We start from the raw sequence: 21119 nt of genomic DNA, 5'->3' as shown, positions 1-21119 counted from the left end.
AGCAAAAGCAAAAGCAAAAGCAAAAAAAAAAAAAAAAAAAAAAAAAGAATGTGGGGAAATATAAACTTTTTATATGTTTTAAATTAAACTCCGCTTCTCTCTCTCTCTCTCTCTCTATACATGTCTTTTAAAAGATCATCAAGTCATCATGATCATCTTCTAAATTAAAAGGACTACTACTATCAAATTCACTTGGATATTGTACTTTATAACTTCTGACTGGACTGAAGAAATAAGATTTCAATAATTTTAAATCATAATGATGGTCTCCTCTTCCTTCTAAACTGTCCGAGGTACTGTAGTATTCATTCCAAACTAATTTATTATGTCTTCCTCGGTGTGTCGTCTTGATATTTAATGTCAAGTAAAATGTTTCTCTCGGTAAAGTAGAATCTTTCATAACAATCGAGATACGACCCTCATCATCTACCTTAAATTTACCATGAAAACATTGCTTCTTATTATATTCAGATTGTAATAATCGAACGACATGAGCAGGTTCAGTCGTTGTTACATGCTTTAGCACTCTACCATTAGGAAAGAAACGAATATAGCGATAATAAGTAACAAAATGAATAGGTTGATTCCAAGATGTTTCTGATATACCAGGTCGAATATAATGACATGTAGAAATATAGACTCCATCATATCGAATACGTGGACGATCAATGAACATACGTAGCCAATGACCGTTGTAGTTCTTGACATATTCCATTTGGTATTGTCGTGATTGTTCCAATGTCATAGTAGGTTTTCTAAAGGATCGTATACAGGCATATTGCCATACTGAAGGATCTCTACTGTATAAAAAGAATTTTTTACAAACAAGTGCAAAATAGGGAATAGTTGAAACTGAATGCAACACCAATATACGCACTATATTCAACATAATTTCACCTATCGATCTATATTAGTTCTAATGTTACCCTAATTCCTATCTGTATATTACTTGGTAATTTGGCTATCAATACAGGCTTGTAATCTAAATTTGGTATATAATCTAAGCTTCCATTCTCTTCGTTTAAAAACTGTTCAATTAAGTCTTGTAAAGGGTCTCTTCTAGTAGCTGAAGGGGCTGTAAATTCTTTACCAATAGGTACAATATGCTTAAATTCATCTGTTATCTTCTGAGGTCGATCTTGTTCTGCTTGAATCTTTGGTAAAATAGTTGTTTGGTAATGGTTTTTATATACAAAGTCAATATTGGCGTCTAATTTAAATGCTCGACGATAACTTTCCAATGCTTATAGTAAATTTAAAAAATGTCATGAATAATAAATATACAATAATAACCTTCTCCCTTAGTACCTTTCCCTATCTTTCCTTGTCTTTCATTATCAATTGCAATTATATAATGATCCATAGCTGTAACTGGTTTATTATTTTCTTCTTTTGTTTGAATCGTTAACGATTCAGTTTTTTCATTCAAATTAACCATTGATTCTTCTTCTCTTGGTTTATGCAGTGGCTCCTTATTATCTTTTGTTGTCATAAAAGACTTACTATCATGTTTATGTTTTTCTTTTACTTCTTCACGCCATTCTCTTCTGAATTCTTCCAAAACTTTTTCTTGTTGATTCGAAGTCATTGTATTCTCTATTATCTGCTATTTTAAGTCTATTAAAGAAAGGATAAAAAAAAAAAAAAAAAAAAAAGACGTAACAATTAATAATTTTTTATTTTTTAACCGTTTGAACTCAGAAGATAGTTCATTTGTGTGTATACTTTAGTCCTTTTAATATTTAGTTTTTTTCTTCCTCTTTCATTTTACATGGATTAGAAGAAACCAATTTGCTATAATAGAAAAATTATCATTATTATTTATTTTTTTTTTTTTTTATATTTAAAAAGCAGATTTTTTTTTCAGTTTTGTTTAGCTCTTTCGTAAAGATGGCTCGTACAAAAAATTTAGATCATTTCTATTCATTGCTTGATCAGTATAGAAATATTGCTTTTCCAGATTCATTACAACAAGAATCAAGCCCTATTGCAACATTAGAGCTACTTGGAACGATAAACTATGTCAAATCTGTTTCTGATCAAGTAAGTAGAATGAAAATCTTTTTTTTCTTGGAAAAAAAAAAGGCATCACTTATATATGTATTCTTAGCAAATTATTGACATTATAGTCAGTGGTTGTAAATCAATAGGTCATGAAACTACACTTTCTCGCTACTTTTATCAATTCATGTATAAACAATTTTCAAAACAAGTAAAAAAAAAAAAAAAAAAGACAAGTTACAAATACTTTTAATTAAACGACACTAATTCCATGTATTTTTATTTATTTATTTATGTTAGATTCGAGTTACAAATTTTCGCTCTTCTCAGTTCGACATGACTATTCATTACTTACTTGAAGGTTTAGACAATACTAACGATTTGAGTGACGATCATAAAGTAGATCTTTTAAGAGCCTTGAGTTCACTCGTATTTGAAACAGCCAATCATACTCAACGTTCTGCCAATCGTCTATCCACGCTACTTTTGAGGTTTGCAAATCCCTCTTATACATCATTACAAGTCCGTCGAATGGCGATTAATTGTATTGGCAATGCTTGTGCAAATGCAGGCAATACAAAGCTACAAGCCTTTTTTCAAGAATTTTATGCATGCTTATTAAGTAATCTTTGTAAAGTAGACCGTACATCAGAGGGAACTCTTCTGGTCAGAGCACCGACAACGGATATCTTGAATGATGATGCATCGATACGTAAAATAGCAAGTTCAACTCTAAGAGCACTTCAATTTTTACTTTCTCAAGACAAGTCATTAGTGACCAATCCTTTATGTGATATGATTGATATCATTCATACCTTTATCTTTATGCAAGTCAATGTACACACTTATAGTATTCAATCTACAAAGATGCCTACTAGAAGAAACAAGCTTCTAACCACTCCTTTAACAAAACCTAGTTTTTCTTGGAGAACGACAACAGCTTCATTAAGCTATCAAATGAAATCCATGTCACTCGTGACTAGTTCAGAATCAGAATTATCGGACTCACCTACCCTGACACCTGAGCTATCACCTCGTCGACAAAGAGATTATACAAAGATTAGAATTAATGCACTTTTATGTTTATCGGCTATTGCAACTACATCACCTAAAGTACTTTATTCTCATTGGAGCAAGTTCTTACCCGATACATTTTCAATTTTTCTATCTAATAACACCAATAGTGAAGGAAAATTATTACCTTTCCTTAGAACTGATAATCAACCTTATTCTTTATTTACCATTCTATTGTATGATCCTATCATTCATGTTCGATCTGCTGTTTGCCATGCATTAATCGCGATGTTGAATGGCTCAAAGAACTATTTAAGTCTAGCATTAGAAAGGTAAGAGAGAAAAAGGAAAAGGAAAACAATAGACAGTCTACATATACACAAGTTACTAACTAATATTAAAGTCAAAAACATAAATCATCTTTTACTTCATTATCTGAAAACCTTGGATCTATGATTCATGATCTACATCAAGGATTTATTTATGCCTTGGAAAAGGAGACGTGTAATCAAGTATTGATACCCATGATGCAAGCTATTCATTTACTTGTTGAGAACTGTTCTTATGAAAGGTTATCCAAATCTCATTTACCTTCCCTTTATTATGCAGTCAAAAACCATTGGAAAGAAGAAAGTAAAAATGAAAGAAAAAACTTGTAATTATTATCTTACTTAATCAAGTTTTTTTTTTTTTTTTTTTTTTTTTTTTTTTTTTTTAGGTTTACGTTGTTTAATATTAAAAGTAATCACGTCTATTTTTAATACAACACAACAAGACAATTTAAAACCACTTGTGCAAAAGGATGTTATTGATGATGTATTATTAAAGGCAATGACATTAAATGATAGTGAGGAACAAAAGGAAGGATGGCATACATGTACGACACTTACAAAGAATTATTATCAAGAGACCATGCCAGAGTTATGGTATAAACTTCTTGATACCTTCAAGACTTTACCACTGACTACAGAGAGTTTAAAATTCATTGAATCTTTTGCAGTCACTAAAGAACAACAATCAAAGGATATTGAATGGTGGAAGATGATTTTAGAGGATTATTTACAGAGAGCATCTATTCATGAGCAACCTTTCATTCGTGCAGCTGCTTGTGATTGCTTTGCAAGTATGCCACAAGAGACATTTGAATTATTTCATGTAAACGATTAGCATATACATGTATATATATATATATATATTTTATAGTTGCAAAAGAGAGAAAAAAAAAAAGACTGATTTGTATATGTATATACTTTTATTTAGTATCGTCATCAAAGATTAATCATCACTTTACTACTGTCACTTGTTGTAGATGAAAATATACATGTAAAAGGAGCAGCATGTAGAGCACTCGGGATATTTATCTTATTTCCTTCTTTAAGAGAAGATCCTATGTTTGTATCAGATATGGCAAAATCAATTTTATCACAAAAAGAAGATAAAGCTATCCTTGTTCGTATCAGAGCGAGTTGGGCCATTGCCAACTTGTGTGATGCCCTTGTTTTAGAAAGGTATATATACATAGATAGATATAAAACACACTTCATGTTTAATTCTTTATATATACAGTGAAAAGTCGGATTTCAATTTACGTGAATACATGTCAACTACAGAATGGATTGATCTCTTATCTATCGTCACCACAGGAGCAGTAGATAATGAAAAATTGCGTTCAAATGCAGTACGAGCTATTGGTAGTTTGTTAAGAATAACACCAAAAGAATATTTTGAGAATACACGTATGATGTCCTTAGTTCGAAATGCAATTATGCAAGGACTTGTTAAGAACATTGAAGCGGGTACTTCATTAAAGATACGTTGGAATGCATCACATGCAGCAAGCAATATGCTGTTGAATCCTTATTTCCCTATAGGTGACATCTATCCTTGGACAAATCCACTTTATCAAGCCTTAATCAAAGCTTTGTTGCATTGTAAGAATTTTAAAGTCAGAATTAATGCATGTTTAGCTTTAACGACACCTAAAAAGAAATCAGATTATGGAAACCAATTGCCTATTATTGTAGAAAGTATTTTAGAAGCTTGGAAGATATGTCAAGAGAATCATGGATATAAAGAAGTTAAATATAAAGAACAATTTGAACATCAAGTAAGAAACTATCTATGCGCACACACACATAAATAAGAGCTAAACAAGTTATTCCTTATTTAGATTATAGAATCGTTTAAATGCTTAAAAGATTGGATACCAAATCAATATAAAGAACAAGTAAATGAAATAGTCAATAATAATTCTAAATAAGCATGATTTCATGCACTCCCCCCTCTCTTTTTTCCCCCTTTTTTTGGTACATGTATAAAATTCAATTTTCACATGCAAAACACTAGTGTAAATTTATTTTATCTTTTTTTTTTTTTTTTTTTTTTTTTTTTTTCCCTTTCCCTTACTTTTTTTTTTCTTTTGTTAAAATGCCAGCAGTTTATTCCAAGTTGGCATCATCAGAATGGGGTTTGTTTATACTACCTCATTTAAGTCAATTATTAAAAAGCTATAGAAAACATCGTACAACGATTCATCAGTCCATCTTGATCATCTTTCTTTTGCGCTCTTTATTATCTTTGAAAAAATTAATTAAAGCAGTTCAAAAGAAGAATACAACAACAACAATAACAAAAAAGAAGAATGAAAAAGTCCAAGTAAATTAATACAAATAAATAAATAAAAAGAAAGAAAGAAAGGCTATGTTTTTCTTTTCTTTTCTTCTAATAAATAAATATTAGGTGGATATTGTATTTTTTAAGCATCTTTATAAAATATTAAAAATTGTTATGCCTGGGATTCGATCAAAAGAGTTTTGGTTATTAGTGATTCATTCAGGCTTTTTAGGTAAGATAGATATACATATATAGATGCGTATATAATCTTATCATTATGATGACTAGTCTTTAGGACTGTTTTATCTGTCTATATTGCTTCTTTGGACGGTAGAATTGTAAGTGCATTAGTAAGAGGACAACTTAAGGAGTTTATCTTGGGTATCATTTGGTGGATGACGGTAGCTATTCCTGCTACTTATACAAATAGTATGCTTAGTTATCTGCAAAGTAAACTTTCTATTCAATTTCGTACACGTCTTACGACTTTTATTCATGATAAATATTTAAAGGATATGACCTTTTATGCAGTGGGTAACTTGGATGATCGTATCAAGAATGTCGATCAATGCATCACTGTCGATACAATGAAGTTCTCAAATTCACTTGCTGAACTTTATTCCAATTTAGCCAAGCCTATCTTGGATGTATTTATCTATAACTATCAATTATCAAAGAACGTTGGCTTTGAAGGTGTCCTGCTGGGTTCTGTCATCATCCATATATCATCTGCCATCATGCGTAAATATACTCCCTCCTTTGGTAAGATGGTTGCAGAGGAACAAAGATTAGAGGGTGAATTTAGATTTAGACATTCACGTCTCATGGAAAACGCCGAGGAGGTAGCGCTCTTGGAGGGTCAAAGGATTGAAAAGAGGGAATTAGACAAGAGTTATCATTCACTTATTCGTCATCTGAATCGTGTCTTTCGTGTACGTGTCCCCTATGGTATGTTGGAGGATTTCATTATCAAGTATTTTTGGGGTGCCTGTGGATTGATATTATGTTCAGTTCCTGTCTTTTTTCAAATTCCCGGAATATCTACCATGTCTTCTGTAGGTGGAAGAACAGAAGGCTTTGTCACAAATCGTCGTTTATTGATGAGTTCATCTGATGCTGTAGGTCGTATCATGTATGCTTATAAAGAGATTACTGAATTAGCCGGTTACACGAGCAGAGTAAGTCTTTCTCTCTTTCTCTCTCTCTCTCTTTTTTTTTTTTTTTTTTTTTTTTTTTTTTTTTTTTGTAAATTATTCTATTTACATTACGGTATTTAGGTAAATGATTTATTAGAGGTATTTGAAGATGTAAAAGTAGGAAGATATCAAAAGAATCTTGTTTCAACCATGTCAACCGATTTAAATAAAGAAACTTTAAAGGGACGTGGAGAAGTGATTGAAAGTGAAAATATTGAATTTATAAATGTACCTATCGTGAGTCCTAATGGTGATGTTCTTGTACCTCAATTAACTTTTCATGTGAAACCTGGTGTAAGTAAGAATAATATGTATATGTATCCTTTTTTTTTCCCAATTTTTGGTATTCCTCCTATATAAAATAGTCATAGTCATCTCATATGATATTATGACGTATAGATGCATTTATTAATCGTAGGTCCTAATGGCTGTGGTAAATCATCGTTGTTTCGTATCTTGGGTGGATTGTGGCCTGTCTATGGAGGCACTGTTCATCGTCCAAGTCATCGAGATATATTTTATATTCCTCAAAGACCCTATCTTTCATTGGGTACATTTAGGGATCAGTAAAGTGGATTATTATGCTTTATTTACTATCGTACACGTTTTAATTCATTTATATAGAATTTTATATCCTGATACAATGGAAGATATGAAAAAGAAAAATATAAGTGATGCCCAATTATTAGATATCTTGAAGATTGTTCAAATTGAGCATATTGTCGAAAGAGAAGGTGGATGGGATACAGAAAAAGAATGGACCATTGCATTATCAGGTGGAGATAAACAGCGTGTAAGAACGAAAACAAAACAATAGACATAAATATATACATATATGTATATAGAAAGAGACTTATTCCTTTTTTTTTAGATTGCTATGGCTAGATTATTCTATCATTCACCTCGCTATGCTATTCTGGATGAATGTACAAGTGCAGTAAGTATGGATATCGAAAAGATTATGTACACTCATGCTACTGCCCTCGGAATTTCTCTTTTAACTGTCTCTCACCGTCCTTCACTTTGGAAATATCATAACTTTATACTGCAATATGATGGACAAGGAGGTTATATCTTTACTAAACTAGATGCTCAAAAGAGATTAGCTCTTCAAGAAGAAAAGAATGCTGTAAAAAAAAAATTAAAGAATAATTTATAATCGAATAGACTCATTCATTTGTATTATTATTCTTAGATTGAAGCAAAATTACTTGATGTACCTAAAATCCAAGCTCGAATTCAAGAATTATCTGAACTCAAATAAAATAACAATAGTAATAGTAAAAAAAAAAAAAAAAAAAAAAAAAAAAAAAAAAAAAAAAAAAAAAAAAAGGGGTTTCTTTGTTCTTTAAATCAGGGAAATGAAAAAAAAAACATTCTACTTTTTTAATTCTCTCTTCGTAATAAATAACTATAAAGCTTTTATCCTACTTCTTCTTCTTCTTCTTCTTCTTTTTTTTTTAACGATGACAGTCATTTATACCGAGACACATCTTACATCAGATCCAATCATTGATAAAGATACGGCTATCTTTAACGTAGCCCTTTCATCTATTTCAGTTCAATGTCAAGTTCATAGAGAAGAAAATTTAGAGTATATCAAAAGGAATCAATTAAGAGCAGGGGATTTGATTCGTCTTCATGGTGTCTTTTTAACAGAGACAGAATCAAAGAGTTATTATATCAAGATCAGTTCAATGGCTCTTATGACACATCTTAAACTGGGCAAAAAACGAAAAATAGAGCATCATGTAGTAGATCCCATCTTGTTATCTACACTGGAGGATGGTCCAGAGTTTGCTACTGCTGCTGCTTCTGCAGTTAGTACTACAGAATCTATATCATTGTCCCCATCTTCTCTAGCTAATGAGACTCAAGGACCATCTGGTATGATGTCTATCGCAAGCGAAAAGAACGAAGCCATGCAGCCTCCCTTTGTTGAAGTAGAGGGTGAATTTAGTGATTACTTTTTCATGTTGTATGGTAAAGCTCATTATGTTTGTCAATGCCTTGCAGATCACATTCAAAACTCAAACAGACAAATGACTACACAGGATGAAATTAAACGACAACTCGAGGCCTGTCAGATTGAAAATATGGGTCAGCTCTATGATCTCTTGAGTCAGATCTATGCACGCTTTATCGAACTTTCTCGACAGGGACTTGAAAAATTGAGTGTTATTCATTATGTCAATATAGTTAAAAACTTTATTGACAAGATGAATAACTTACAAAGGTCATTTCATCATGTATTGCCCTATGGCTTGGTGATTGATCATCGTGTACCTTTACCTTCTGTTATTTATCATTTTTATTTTCAGGTCATTTAAAACTCCGGTTAAGGCAGTAGTTAGTTGTAAATAAGTTTATAGTGGTGGCTTATTCTTTCTTTGCATTATTAAGAGTTTTTTTTTTCTTTAAAAAAAAAAAAAAAAACCTTCTTTCCCTTTCTCTCTCTCTCCTCTCTCTCTTTTTTTTCCCCCCTCCCCTCCCCTCTGTTGCTATTCTAATTTTTAATAAATAATGTCAGCAGTTCCTAATCTTGCAGGATCTTGGCGCTCACTTGAAACTCCATTAAGTGAATCAATGTAAGTTACATTGGTTTAATCACCTACTTTCTTTTTTTTTTTTTTTTTTTTTTTTTTTTTTTTTTTATTTATTAATTTACATGATAGATTAGAAACGATTGATTCATTAGGTTTTGAAACAATGACACCTGTGCAAGCAGGTGCTATTCCTTTATTCATGAAAAATAAGGATGTTGTAGTAGAAGCAGTAACGGGTTCAGGGAAAACCTTATCATTTGTTATTCCTATCCTTGAAAAATTACTTCGTAGAGAGGAAGCTTTAAAGCATCATGAGATTGGAGCGATCGTCATTACACCTACAAGAGAACTCGCTCAACAAATTTATTCTGTCTTCAAATCCTTTGTAGATGATCATGAACGTAAAGATCAGATTGGATTAGGACTTTATATTGGTGGATCTAGTTCATTAGCGGAAGACATGCATTCATTTAAAAACGAACATCCTCGTATTTTGATTGGTACACCTGGACGATTAGAAGAATTGCTGACGAAAACGGGTAGTTTAGTCAATACAAAAGAACTTGAAGTACTTGTTATGGATGAAGCAGATCGATTATTAGATATGGGATTTTCGAAGCAATTGAGTCATATTATTGCACAATTACCCAAGCAACGTCGTACAGGTTTATTTTCCGCCACCATGACAGATGCCATCTCAGAACTTGTTCGTGCAGGTCTTCGTAATCCTGTACGTATTGTAGTGAAAGTAGAAGATTTAGCTCATAAAGGGAACGTACAGCGAACACCGACCACCCTAGACATTGATTACGTTGTTTGCGATGCAGATCAAAAACTACTTTTGATGACCCGTATCCTTCAAAGTGAATTAGCACATGAAGAAGCAGAGGAAGGGACAGGAGCCCGTAAATTCATTGTCTATTTCGCTACATGTGCCATGGTAGATTATTTTTATAAAATCTTGAGTCGAATGCAAAGTCTAAAATCCTTTTCTTTCCATTCACTCCATGGTCAAATGGATACCAAACGACGATCAGCTACCTACAAGTCCTTTACTGAGCTTTCACCTGCCATCCCAGCTGTCTTACTCTGTACCGATGTTGCTTCACGTGGTCTTGATATCTCTGATCTGGATTATGTCATTCAATTGGATCCACCTCAGGACCCCAAGGCGTTTTCACATCGATGTGGTCGAGCGGGTAGAGCCGGTCGAAAGGGACATGCGACTGCTATTCTAGTACGAGGACGTGAGGAGATGTATGTGGATTTACTCAGATTGAGAAAGATTCCCATCCAACGACGACAGTACATTTTACCTGACTTGACATCCTTTGATAACAGTCAAGTTGTTGACTCGGAGGAAAGAACAGCTACCTCGATTGAAGTGAAAGATGAAGGGTTACTCGAGTTTATCAAGGAGATTAGATCGATTGTGAAAACAGATCGTGATCTTCATGATCGTGCACTAAAGGCATTTGTATCCTGGGTAAGATCCTATACAAAGCATGAAGCCAGCTATATCTTCCGTGTAAAGGATTTGGATTTAGGACGATTAGCGATGGGATTTGGATTGTTAAAGTTACCCAAGATGCCTGAATTAAAAGCACAACAGAGTCAAGCCAACTATGTAAACTCATTTATAGAAGAAGAAGACATGAATTGGGACACATTTAAATACATGGATAAACAAAGAGAAGTAAAACGATTAAAGGAATTAAAGGAATATAAAGAGAGATCAAAACAATCACAACCACCATCACTACCACCAAAGAAAAAGGCAAATGTAGCATGGTCAGAGAAAATAGATGCAAAGGAACGTAGACAAGTGCGTAAAGAAAAGAAGAAAGCTAAAAAAGAATACCTAAAGAAACAAGCACAACTAGAAATTGAACAAAAGAAGAAAAGACAATTAGAAGAAGAAGAAGAAGATGATGATGATTGGGAAGAGTTAGCAGAAGAAGAAAGAATGTTTAAAAAGATGAAAAAAGGAAAATTAGACAAGAAAATTTTCGATGAAATGTTTTAATAAATGTAATAAATAGCTTTTGTATTATTTAAATTCTACCAAACAGGATTAGCCATTATTTGATCAATAATCTGATGAAATATTTTCTTTCTTTCCGACATGTCTTGTATAGGTTTTAAAGCGATGCCTAACAAGAGTGGTCTTTTCTCGTGTGGATTCATGGCACCAATAGCTTGTAATATAGATGTTGCATATAAAATATAAAGATCGCTTTGTTCTCCTGTTGATTCACCCATCAAGAATTGACTTGTTGTAGGTATCGCAGATGGATTCATGGCTAAATGAGGCGGAACATCGAATCTAGTTTGAATCTAAAAAAAAAAATAAATAAATAAAATAAAAAAAAAATAACTAATATTGACACTCCAATGCTTAGGTAGAAGAGAAAGCAAGGAAATGTATACGTCAAGTTGAATGAATTGAGTAACCTACCATGCTACCTATCTTTCCATACTGTGTAATTATTATAAATATTTTATCTGAAAAACTAGAGAGTAAAATCTCTGTATGAACTCCATTAATGTTGATGGCAGCTTGTTTATTTTGAAGAGGAAATTCGTTGTTATTTGACATTTTTTAAGCAATCCTAAAAAAAAAAGAAAAAAAAACACGTACATATAAAACTTTTATTATTTAGGAGAGCTAAAAAAAAAAAAAAAAAAAAAAAAAAAAAAAAAAAAAAAAAAAAAAAAAAAAACTGGCTCTGAAAATATTCTTTTTATTCTAAACAAATATATAAATAAATAAATAAACAACTTTACAAATGAAAAAAAGGGTATGTGCTCCAATATACAAAAAAAAAGAAAAAAAAATGTTTAGGTAAATAGTGATGCAGGGAAAGTATACAATTTACTTGAAATGCAATAAATGCTTTACTCTGTTCTTTAATTTATATTCTTGAGGAATATCATCGTTATGTTCCAAGACAGCTTTAGCCATAAATTCTAAAAATCGACTTCCATATTGAGTTGGTTTGACAGCTGAAATAGCATCTTTATCTTGAGTTAATGATTTATAAATATGTTCAGACTTCTTTTTGATATCATATGGAGTTAAGATATCAATGATACCCAAAGAATATAATACAGGAAGTGGCCTATTATTTTCATCTGTGCCTTGAAATCCACCATTTTCAGAATAAAATATACAATTACGACGTCTAAATAATAAATAAGATAAATGTAAATACATGTGTTATATCATGAATAGAATAGATTTCTTTACTCTGATGTTTCTTCTGGTAGTTTAGATACATCTAACTTATTTGGATTTGCTTCTGCAATTGCTTTACGAATGACTTGTGCTTGACTTGTTCTACGCTGCAATAAACTAACTCGACGTTGAAGTGCTTTCGTATTTGGTTGAAATGATTGTAAAGTGGTATCTCTAATATTGTCTTTATTTCCTCGCAACATATCATGTATACCAATTAATAGACTATAATCCATAATATTCAAATTTGATAATAACTAGTATAAAATAACATATGAGTAAAATATATATATACATATATATACGTATATGTATATACTGTTATTATTATTATTTTACCGTGACATCATGAACAAGTTGTTTGATAAAGAGTTTTCTCTTTTCAGGGCCTAATTGAAGTTTACGTTGTTTCTTTTCCCAGTTGAGATCTTTCATAACTGCATTAGGATTTTTATGTATTTCTTCTTCTGGTAATAATCTACCTAGTGTAGAACCCTAAATTCATAGAATGAAATGTAAATAGTAATAGTAATAGTAATAGTAATAATACCTTTAAATCATAAGTCTCGTGAATATCTTTGTTTGGAGGAAATACATTGCTCATAACGACAAAATGAATCTTTTTTCCATGAGGTAATTTTACTCTATGTAAGCCATAATATCTACATAGTAATGTATTTGGATTGTCACAAATATGCTAAAATAGATAGTTAACTATGTATGTCATTTTTTGTTTATAGCTGTTATAAATATATACCCTATAATAATCTTTTAAGATCTTTCTCATAAATTTATGTTCTGTATGATGAATAGTCTTGATAATAAAACGATAATCTTTTGAATAATAAAAGAAACTTCCACTTTTACCAGGAGAGCCCAATTCGGATAAAATATATTTACTTGTTAAAGAAATCTATTCTATTAGTGTTAATGACAACAAAGCTATTTATATACATATCAATTCTTTTTTTTTTTACCAAATAATCTGCTGCATCTACACCAAATTTCTCTCTCAAATTACGAAATACCCAAGGAGCATAATCTTTAAATTTAAAATCATATTTAGCACCAGGTGTTAATTCATCACCCATTACATCAAAGGCTAGTTTATGTGCTGCAGTATAATCGTCATCTGTTAAGGGTCGATTTACTTTTGCTGTCACACGACTCACAGCGATACGGATACCAGTCAACATATTGTACATTAATACATAATTTTGATGTCCCTCTGAGATACGTGTGCCTATTAATACTTGTTCATCGTCTATCTTGTGAGTCGATAATCTTTCAAATTCTTTTCTACGTGCTAATAATAATTGTTGGAATTCTTCTGAACGTTGTAAGGCAATTAAACGTTCTTTATCTGCAAGTTGTTGTCTTGCAGATCTTATTGCATGTCCAGTTGTATGATTTCTATGTAAACTATTGGTTACAATCGTTATCACTTCACTCATACCACTATTGCTACTGATAGTAGAATGTCTCTTTAGACTTGTTTCATTCATATCAATACGTGATGATTCAGGTGTTAATTGATATTCTACTGGTCTTATATAGGATGTATGAAAAGCTCTCTTTTCATTTAAAGAAGACGTAGGGGTAATAGGAGGTGATAATTGGTTAGATTCATTTAACATATCACAGGTGTTGTCAGTAGTGATACTTGATGATGTTGGACATTTTAACATTTTATTAGTTGAATAAATGAATGTTTTCTCATCAATAGGTTTGTTTATTTTCCAATCTATTAATGTTGTTTGATTGGCTAATGATCTTTCCATAGATGTTGAATAAAGCTAAAATAAAACAAAACAATAAAAAACAATAAAAAAAAAAGAAAAACAAAAAACAAAAAACAAGAGAAAAAGATAAGAAAAAAATAAAAATAGAATTAAATATAGAAATCTAAACATAAGCTGAGTTACACACGTGTACTCAGCCTACCTTTTATAGAAACGTCTAACCGTAGAAGATTGAATAAATAAATAGATACAACAAGACGTTTTAAAAGGTTAACAGTATTTGCTAATGATATACATAAATAATAGGAGAAGAGAAGAGGAAAGGAAAGGAGAAGAATTACTCCATTTTACATTAAATACGCGTCATGTATAATACATTTGATGGTGAATAATAACAATAACAGGCAGTTTCAGATTTTTATGTCTCATATTATATTCAACTCTACTGCCTATTTTTACTCCTTTAAAAAAAAAGATATGATATTTATAAATAGGGTATGACATCATTTAACATAGTGATTATACAATAACATTCAACATGCTTTTATTCTATAATATACATGTTCCCCACTATGATGATTAATATATATAATATGATTGTATATAACTGTTAAATGTAAGATGTATAATAAGATATATATATACATATATAGTGTTCTTATTAAGACATGTATCTAAAACCAGGATGTCTATCACAAGGTTCAAATTTAGAGGCTTCATAATTATATTCTTCTTCTGTAAGTTCATCTCTTCTCTTGTTTTCTCTATTCAAAGACCATTTAAATAGTAAAGAAAATAGAACTACGCAGCACATAAGTCCCATTGCAATTAAATTAGCTCGACCATACAAAGGCGCGTCATCTATTCTATAAATTTGTCCTCCGATTGCTCCGCCAACATTACCTAAGCTAATAATAATAGCTGATGCTACTCCACGCTTTGTATGTCCACCAATATTGTTACCAAACCAACTTAACATGGCTGGAATATGTGAAAAAACTCCTGTAACTGTAATACATGCTGCAATATACATAGCTACTGCTCCATGATGACGAAGACCATAAAGGAGACCATACCCAATAGCACCTACTGCTGCTGGAATAGCAATATGCCAACCACGTTCACCATGTTTATCTGCATGTATAGCAACCAAGATAGTAATAAAACAGGCTTAAAAATAAAGTGTATATAAATATATATGTATAAATATAGTGTTAGCTTTATGAACATGCTATATATATATATATATATATATATATATATGTATACATATACACGTGTGTGTATGTGTATTTTACCTATAGCATAAGGCGGCGCTGACATAGCTTGAGCACGAAGGTCGTTGAAACCCATGCCTTGAATGATACTAGGTAAGAATAAACTTAGACTATAAAGTGGTGTTGAACCACAAACATAAATAAGAGAATGGACATAAACACGATAATCTGTAAAAGCAGCACGAAGTTGAGTCCAAGAGAAATGAGTTTCTGTCGATGGTCCAGCATCTTCCTTTAAGCGATGGACTACCACTTCACGTTCACGTTCATTGATGACTAATAATAATACCAACAAGAAGAAGAATTAACTTTTTTCATTCACATATACACACCTATTTATATATATATTAGTCTTACATTTGGAATTCTCTGGAAAATCAGGTAGGAAAAAGTAAGACACGATAGAAAGAAGAAGAGTAGGAATAGCTTCAATAATAAAAATCCATTGCCAACCATGAAGTCCGCGAATACCATCCATTTGCATAATACCATATGCCTACAACAGCAAGTAATAATAATGAATATTGAAATTCATCAAATCAAAAATTATAAAAAAAAGTCACTTACCAAGACACCACCAAAAGCCTAAAAATTGATTCAATCAATTTGTTAGAAAAAAGAACCTTTCTTTTTTTTTTAATAAATAAAAATAAAAAGTGTATACTTACACCTGCTAGTGTAGAGCATGAGAAAAAGAAAGCGACTCGAGATGCTTGTTCTCTTCTTTTGTACCACAAAGTTAGATAAAAGATGACACCCGGGAAAAGACCTGCTTCAGTAATACCTAAAAAGAACCGAGAAGCTAAAAGGCCTGCTGTATTATGACATGCTGCCATCGCTGCCATCTATTATATATGTATACATGTACAAATATATATGCATATATAATTATATTATTATATCAGTAACTTTTTTTTCTTTTCCTTTTTCTTTTTTTTTTTTTTTAAAAAAAAAAGACTACTTACAACTGTTCCCCATGAAATCATAACGATAGGAATCCATTTACTTGGACCAATTTTCTTTAAAATAATGTTAGAAGGAACTTCAAAAATAATCTATAAATTACAGTCAATACTTTTTATTATATGTATTTGCTAAATAATGATATCAACTTTACATAACCAATAAAGAAGATAGACAGAGCGACATTATAATCACTTGCACTAATTTGAAGGTCGTCTGTTATTCCTGCTAATTTAGCATTACCAATATTGACTCGATCCAAGAAAGAACACAGATACAATAGACCAAGAAATGGAATAATTCGAAGATCTAATTTCCAGATAACTGCCCGAAGTTCTTCAGGTGTAGGAGGAATATAACTTGAGTCGCTATTTTGTCCAATTGATCTTTCAATATCTTTATTTTCTAATTCCTCTTGCTTCACTACAACATCAAAATCCGATTTCTTTTCGTTGTCCAGCATATTTTTTATTTTATTTTTTTTTTTTTAAAAAAAAAAAGGCAAAGAAAAAATGAAAACAAATGCCTACTTTTTATTTATTGCTACCACTAGAAAAGTATTGCTTTAAAATAGGAAAAAAAAAAATTGATTGTATATCATGTGAATCAATCTCCACAATTTACGTGTATTTTTTTTTTTCTTGCAGAACAATCATAACTATAAAGGAATTATCAGTGTAACTGTTACCGGAGATAATATCAAATCACAAATACAAAAAATGACTAATAGTTTGTTAAAACCCAATAAAACCAACATTTTATGCTGCTTTAGATGTTACAATGTGAAGAACTTAAACTTTAAAAAAAAATATATATAACCTGTGAAAAAAATATACATGTATAATATGCATGTACAAAGAGGGAGAGAGAGAGAGAGAAAAGGGTATCTTGTTGTTTATACAGTTTTAAATCATTGACTGCCATTCATCTGGTACTCCGTTTGCTGAAGGCAAATTTCCTAAATATAGACCATAAGTAGAAGACCAATTTGTTTTATGGTGTAAACAATCTTGTATTATATTATAAGCTTCTCTATTTGAGTAAGGCACATTTGTACGTGGATCTCGATATTTAGCATGGTTACCAGTAACTAAACATAGTACTGGTTTACTCGGTTTTGGGGCTTTCGTAAGCCAACCATTCAATTCTTCAATTAAATCCATATATTCCAAACTTTTATCAAGATCTGTCATGTCTTTATCTAATGACGATAAATGACTTTGTGTTACATCTTCATTCTTCTCGGATACAAACGATATAAGATTTCTTCCCATCCATTCATTCTCATTCAAGTCTTCAGATTGTTCTTGTTGCGGTAAACTTTCTTTAAATGAGTAATATCTTACAAAAGGTCCTGTAATCTCCTTCTTATCTTTTTTTTTTGCATTTTCTTTTCTCTCTGCTTCCTTTTGCTGCCACTCTAATAAAGAATTTTTGTTTTTTTCTTCTGTAATAGCTGCCTCTGCTAAAAGCTCTTCTTGTGTTAACTTGTTAACCACAGGCTTATCTTTTTTAGGTTGTAATGCCTTAAATACGGAAAAGGAAAAAAAAAAGAAAAAGAAAGAAAGAAACGGGGGAGGGAAGGAAGGAAAAGCGTTTAATTATCAATACTCATTTTCTAAAAGCTTGTATTTTCCATACCTTTTTCCTTTTATATTCTCTAATTTGGTCTTCGACAAGTATTCGATTTAATACTGTATTTTTTCTAGATGAGTATCGCGTACTACGCTCCTCTTCAGGAATAGTGTTTTTTAATTTCCTTTTCTTTGTTTCAGTAGATTTTTTTACTGTATTGCCTGTTGATACTGGAGGTTTGAATATAGTTGTTCTACGTGTCTAAATCAAGTTAATAAACAATCAATAAATTCTTCTCTTTGTTTTAGGTGGGGGGTTTTTTTTTTCTCTTCTTTTTTAATATTTACTTTTCTTTCAGCCTGAGCAAGTGCTTTATCCATTTGTTTTCCTTCCTCAACATATTCTTGTTCGCCTTCAGAAGACTCGAGATCAAAATCGGAATCCAATTTATCTTCTTCCTCTTCTTCAACTATTTACATTAAATGTTAAATCTTCAATCTTTTACTTTTTTATATATAGTCTAAGTTAACCTTTGCTAATAAATTCTTCATCCTCTTCTTCATTTTCTTCATGTTCAAATAATTCCTCCATCTCAACCTCTTGATTAAGTAATGCTTGCATTCTAATAGTAGTATTAATTTTTTTTTCTGTCTTTTATTGTTGCTATTTCTTCTCATTATTACCGACTACCAGCATTTGGACGCCTTTGTCTCTCTTGAACAAACGACATTATATATACATGTATTTATTTATCTATTTTAAAAAGTATAAAAATGAGAGAAAGAAAAAAAAAAAAAAAAAGGAGAGACAAGACTTCGTTTATCGCGACTGCTAAATTAATGATTTATTACAAGCTTTGTAAATGAGTCAAGGTTCTGAAAATGATATATATACATATAAGGCAATAGATATAGAAACACTTGCAAATTGAACAAAGTCATCGTATCGAAAAAAAAAAAGAAAAGAAAAGTATAACTATTATGTATTTATTTATCTCTTCTTTTTTTTTGTTGTTGTTATTATAGAATAGTAGAGTGCTAAATAAATTATTATACACTACTTTACATACATATTTTATAGATATAATTTGTTTATAAATACAAGCAATTTAAACAAGTGTTTCGACGGCCTTAATCAGATCTTGGAAATCAAATTCAGCAGGCTGCTTATGGAATTTTTCAACAAGCTTCAACTTTTCTTCACCACCTGTGACATAGAATTGTTGAAGGGCAAATGCTAAAAATTGTGCATTCGCAGTATCAAGCATACGAGGATCCTTATTGATCTCACCCTTCATTAAAACAATCCCCTTTGATTTTTGAAGTTCAGGAAAATGAGTTAAAGTTAGAAAAGGTCTTGCTTCAGTTCCCTTTGTTTTATATTCTAAGAGAGAAGTGAAATTGCATTGATGGAAATTAAATTGAAGGAAAAAGAATTCAACCCCTTCTTCACGTGGCATAGGTAAAACAAACTATCAATATGTATATGCATATAAATGTATATACATATAAGCATATAAAATAAATGTAGTATTGATTTTATCTTTTTTTTTTTTACCATAGGATATTGTTGACTACGTTTATAAAGCTTATCATAGACATCACTAGGAATGACAGCAGTAATACAGTCTTTATTTGCATGGCCTGCATTCCAAATCTTTTCAATATTTTCAGGTGTTTCCTTTTCAAGCAAATCAAGCTTTACTAGTTTATCTAAAGTCTAAAATAAAAACAAAAAAATAAAATAAAAAAAAAGATGAATATCAAAGGGAGGGAAGAAAATAGTCTTTTAAACTTACAGGTGCCGAAGATTCATAAGGTAATTTTGATTTAGAAGCAATTGTATCTGCAGAAGCCTTTTTTGTTGTTTCGTTCACAATTGTCTTTTTAATAGGTTGTGAAGCCTTTAGTTTTTTTGCTGCTTCATCTTTCATTTTCTTTTTTAACTCTTCCACTGTAAGTCCTTCTCTATTTATTTATTTTCTTAAAACAAAGCATAAAAAGGGACATTGATTTACATTTCATATCATACCTTTTTGCGATTTCTTTAATTTTATCAGCATATTTAGCTTCAAAATTGATAGGCCTTACTTCAGTATTATAAAATCTATTTTGACCTTAGATGAAAAAAAAAAAGAAGTTATTAGTTTTTTTTTTTTTCTTTACCCCGGAATTGTGTTTTGTTTCTTTTGTACCTAATCTCGGTTGAATGATGCCTTTTTCAAAATGAACTAATGGCTTTGAAGCTAATATATTTCTTTGAAGACTACGACTTTTAATAAACTGACGTAAAGTAGTTGAAATCATGATATATATGTATGTATGTATATGCGTCTAACAATATAGGAAATATATACAAAAGTGTTGAAAGAAAATGCCAAAACAAAAAAAAAAATACAGGGCCAAAACTATTTCATTTCCATATAAAGTATGCTATTTCGTGACTTGAATTGACAGGCTTTTTTTTTTAAAAAAAAAAAAAAAAAAATACACTGAACTTCCTAACTTTGTCTGACCCTAGTATTCTTCCCCCACTTTTTTTTTCCGGTATTACACTGAGAGACCCTTCCTTTTTTTTTCCCCTCTTTCCCTTTGTTGTATATCCATTAAATATTAAGACATTGACATAATGTTCAGGATCTCCAGTCGATTAGTTTCTAAAAAGTAAGGAAATACATGTTATAACTCAAAGTTCATTTCTAAATGATTCTCTCCTTTTTTTTTATTGGTCACAAAAAGTAGGACTTTATCACACATTGGGCTTAATGTTCATTCAACTCGCATGGTAAGTTAATGCATAATTAATAGTTGGTTTGAGTATGTGTGTGCAAGAAAAAGAGGAAATGACTTGAATAGTAAAAAAAAAAAATAAGAGGGGAGGGGGAGGGATATGATTTAGAATCTAATTTTTTATTTATTATTTGGGAAAATAGCTATCAACTAGTTTGATGACAC

The 21119-nt window shown here is 31.0% G+C and overlaps 11 protein-coding genes across 11 annotated transcripts; 5 read left to right on the top strand and 6 right to left on the bottom strand.

Moving 5' to 3' along the window:
• Positions 1-53: 53 nt before the first annotated feature.
• Positions 54-1787, bottom strand: BX663DRAFT_508609 (uncharacterized protein). Its single transcript, XM_051527510.1, has 4 exons — positions 1726-1787; positions 1309-1617; positions 950-1243; positions 54-897 (listed from the first exon to the last, which is right to left on the bottom strand). Exons 2-4 carry the CDS (start codon positions 1586-1588, stop codon positions 128-130), a joined length of 1344 nt encoding a protein of 447 aa, XP_051382828.1. The 5' UTR covers positions 1589-1617; positions 1726-1787; the 3' UTR covers positions 54-127.
• On the top strand, positions 1780-3351 carry BX663DRAFT_568739 (uncharacterized protein; the record flags this gene model as incomplete). Its single annotated transcript, XM_051532105.1, has 3 exons — positions 1780-2043; positions 2111-2212; positions 2302-3351. Exons 1-3 carry the CDS (start codon positions 1891-1893, stop codon positions 3349-3351), a joined length of 1305 nt encoding a protein of 434 aa, XP_051382827.1. The 5' UTR covers positions 1780-1890.
• A 576-nt stretch (positions 3352-3927) lies between these two features.
• BX663DRAFT_434657 (armadillo-type protein) lies at positions 3928-5158 on the top strand (the record flags this gene model as incomplete). The annotated part of the gene is made up of 3 exons (XM_051523076.1): positions 3928-4170; positions 4276-4523; positions 4582-5158. 3 exons carry the CDS (start codon positions 3928-3930, stop codon positions 5156-5158), a joined length of 1068 nt encoding a protein of 355 aa, XP_051382826.1.
• A 241-nt stretch (positions 5159-5399) lies between these two features.
• On the top strand, positions 5400-8136 carry BX663DRAFT_508600 (ABC transporter transmembrane region 2-domain-containing protein). Its single transcript, XM_051527509.1, has 8 exons — positions 5400-5670; positions 5755-5860; positions 5917-6806; positions 6906-7118; positions 7224-7390; positions 7449-7617; positions 7696-7953; positions 8020-8136. Exons 1-8 carry the CDS (start codon positions 5443-5445, stop codon positions 8086-8088), a joined length of 2100 nt encoding a protein of 699 aa, XP_051382825.1. The 5' UTR covers positions 5400-5442; the 3' UTR covers positions 8089-8136.
• A 344-nt stretch (positions 8137-8480) lies between these two features.
• Positions 8481-9246, top strand: BX663DRAFT_508597 (uncharacterized protein). The gene has a single exon (XM_051527508.1). The coding sequence runs from the start codon at positions 8522-8524 to the stop codon at positions 9152-9154; it is 633 nt and encodes a 210-aa protein (XP_051382824.1). The 5' UTR covers positions 8481-8521; the 3' UTR covers positions 9155-9246.
• A 101-nt stretch (positions 9247-9347) lies between these two features.
• Positions 9348-11396, top strand: BX663DRAFT_486141 (P-loop containing nucleoside triphosphate hydrolase protein; the record flags this gene model as incomplete). The annotated part of the gene is made up of 2 exons (XM_051524657.1): positions 9348-9412; positions 9500-11396. 2 exons carry the CDS (start codon positions 9348-9350, stop codon positions 11394-11396), a joined length of 1962 nt encoding a protein of 653 aa, XP_051382823.1.
• Positions 11397-11431: 35 nt separating this feature from the next.
• Positions 11432-11969, bottom strand: BX663DRAFT_551707 (uncharacterized protein; the record flags this gene model as incomplete). The annotated part of the gene is made up of 2 exons (XM_051531301.1): positions 11432-11707; positions 11829-11969. 2 exons carry the CDS (start codon positions 11967-11969, stop codon positions 11432-11434), a joined length of 417 nt encoding a protein of 138 aa, XP_051382822.1.
• Positions 11970-12095: 126 nt separating this feature from the next.
• Positions 12096-14526, bottom strand: BX663DRAFT_508592 (uncharacterized protein). Its single transcript, XM_051527507.1, has 6 exons — positions 13586-14526; positions 13366-13521; positions 13159-13305; positions 12948-13103; positions 12621-12865; positions 12096-12555 (listed from the first exon to the last, which is right to left on the bottom strand). The coding sequence occupies exons 1-6, from the start codon at positions 14387-14389 to the stop codon at positions 12246-12248; spliced, it is 1818 nt and encodes a 605-aa protein (XP_051382821.1). The 5' UTR covers positions 14390-14526; the 3' UTR covers positions 12096-12245.
• A 276-nt stretch (positions 14527-14802) lies between these two features.
• On the bottom strand, positions 14803-17079 carry BX663DRAFT_508589 (major facilitator superfamily domain-containing protein). The gene is made up of 7 exons (XM_051527506.1): positions 16745-17079; positions 16593-16682; positions 16296-16472; positions 16195-16212; positions 15985-16123; positions 15649-15903; positions 14803-15520 (listed from the first exon to the last, which is right to left on the bottom strand). The coding sequence occupies exons 1-7, from the start codon at positions 17051-17053 to the stop codon at positions 15012-15014; spliced, it is 1497 nt and encodes a 498-aa protein (XP_051382820.1). The 5' UTR covers positions 17054-17079; the 3' UTR covers positions 14803-15011.
• Positions 17080-17495: 416 nt separating this feature from the next.
• BX663DRAFT_486137 (YL1 nuclear protein-domain-containing protein) lies at positions 17496-18895 on the bottom strand (the record flags this gene model as incomplete). Its single annotated transcript, XM_051524656.1, has 5 exons — positions 17496-18116; positions 18232-18426; positions 18513-18634; positions 18696-18787; positions 18849-18895. 5 exons carry the CDS (start codon positions 18893-18895, stop codon positions 17496-17498), a joined length of 1077 nt encoding a protein of 358 aa, XP_051382819.1.
• Positions 18896-19273: 378 nt separating this feature from the next.
• BX663DRAFT_551705 (ATP11 protein-domain-containing protein) lies at positions 19274-20471 on the bottom strand (the record flags this gene model as incomplete). Its single annotated transcript, XM_051531300.1, has 5 exons — positions 19274-19636; positions 19723-19884; positions 19964-20132; positions 20197-20281; positions 20360-20471. The coding sequence occupies 5 exons, from the start codon at positions 20469-20471 to the stop codon at positions 19274-19276; spliced, it is 891 nt and encodes a 296-aa protein (XP_051382818.1).
• Between the last annotated feature and the right edge of the window lie 648 nt (positions 20472-21119).

This window comes from Cokeromyces recurvatus (assembly GCF_025118155.1).
Source record: "Cokeromyces recurvatus strain NRRL 2243 chromosome Unknown BX663scaffold_12, whole genome shotgun sequence".
Classification (NCBI taxonomy): Eukaryota; Fungi; Mucoromycota; class Mucoromycetes; order Mucorales; family Mucoraceae; genus Cokeromyces; species Cokeromyces recurvatus.
Note: the sequence above shows the minus strand (reverse complement) of the source record. Positions and strands in the feature narration are given on the sequence as shown.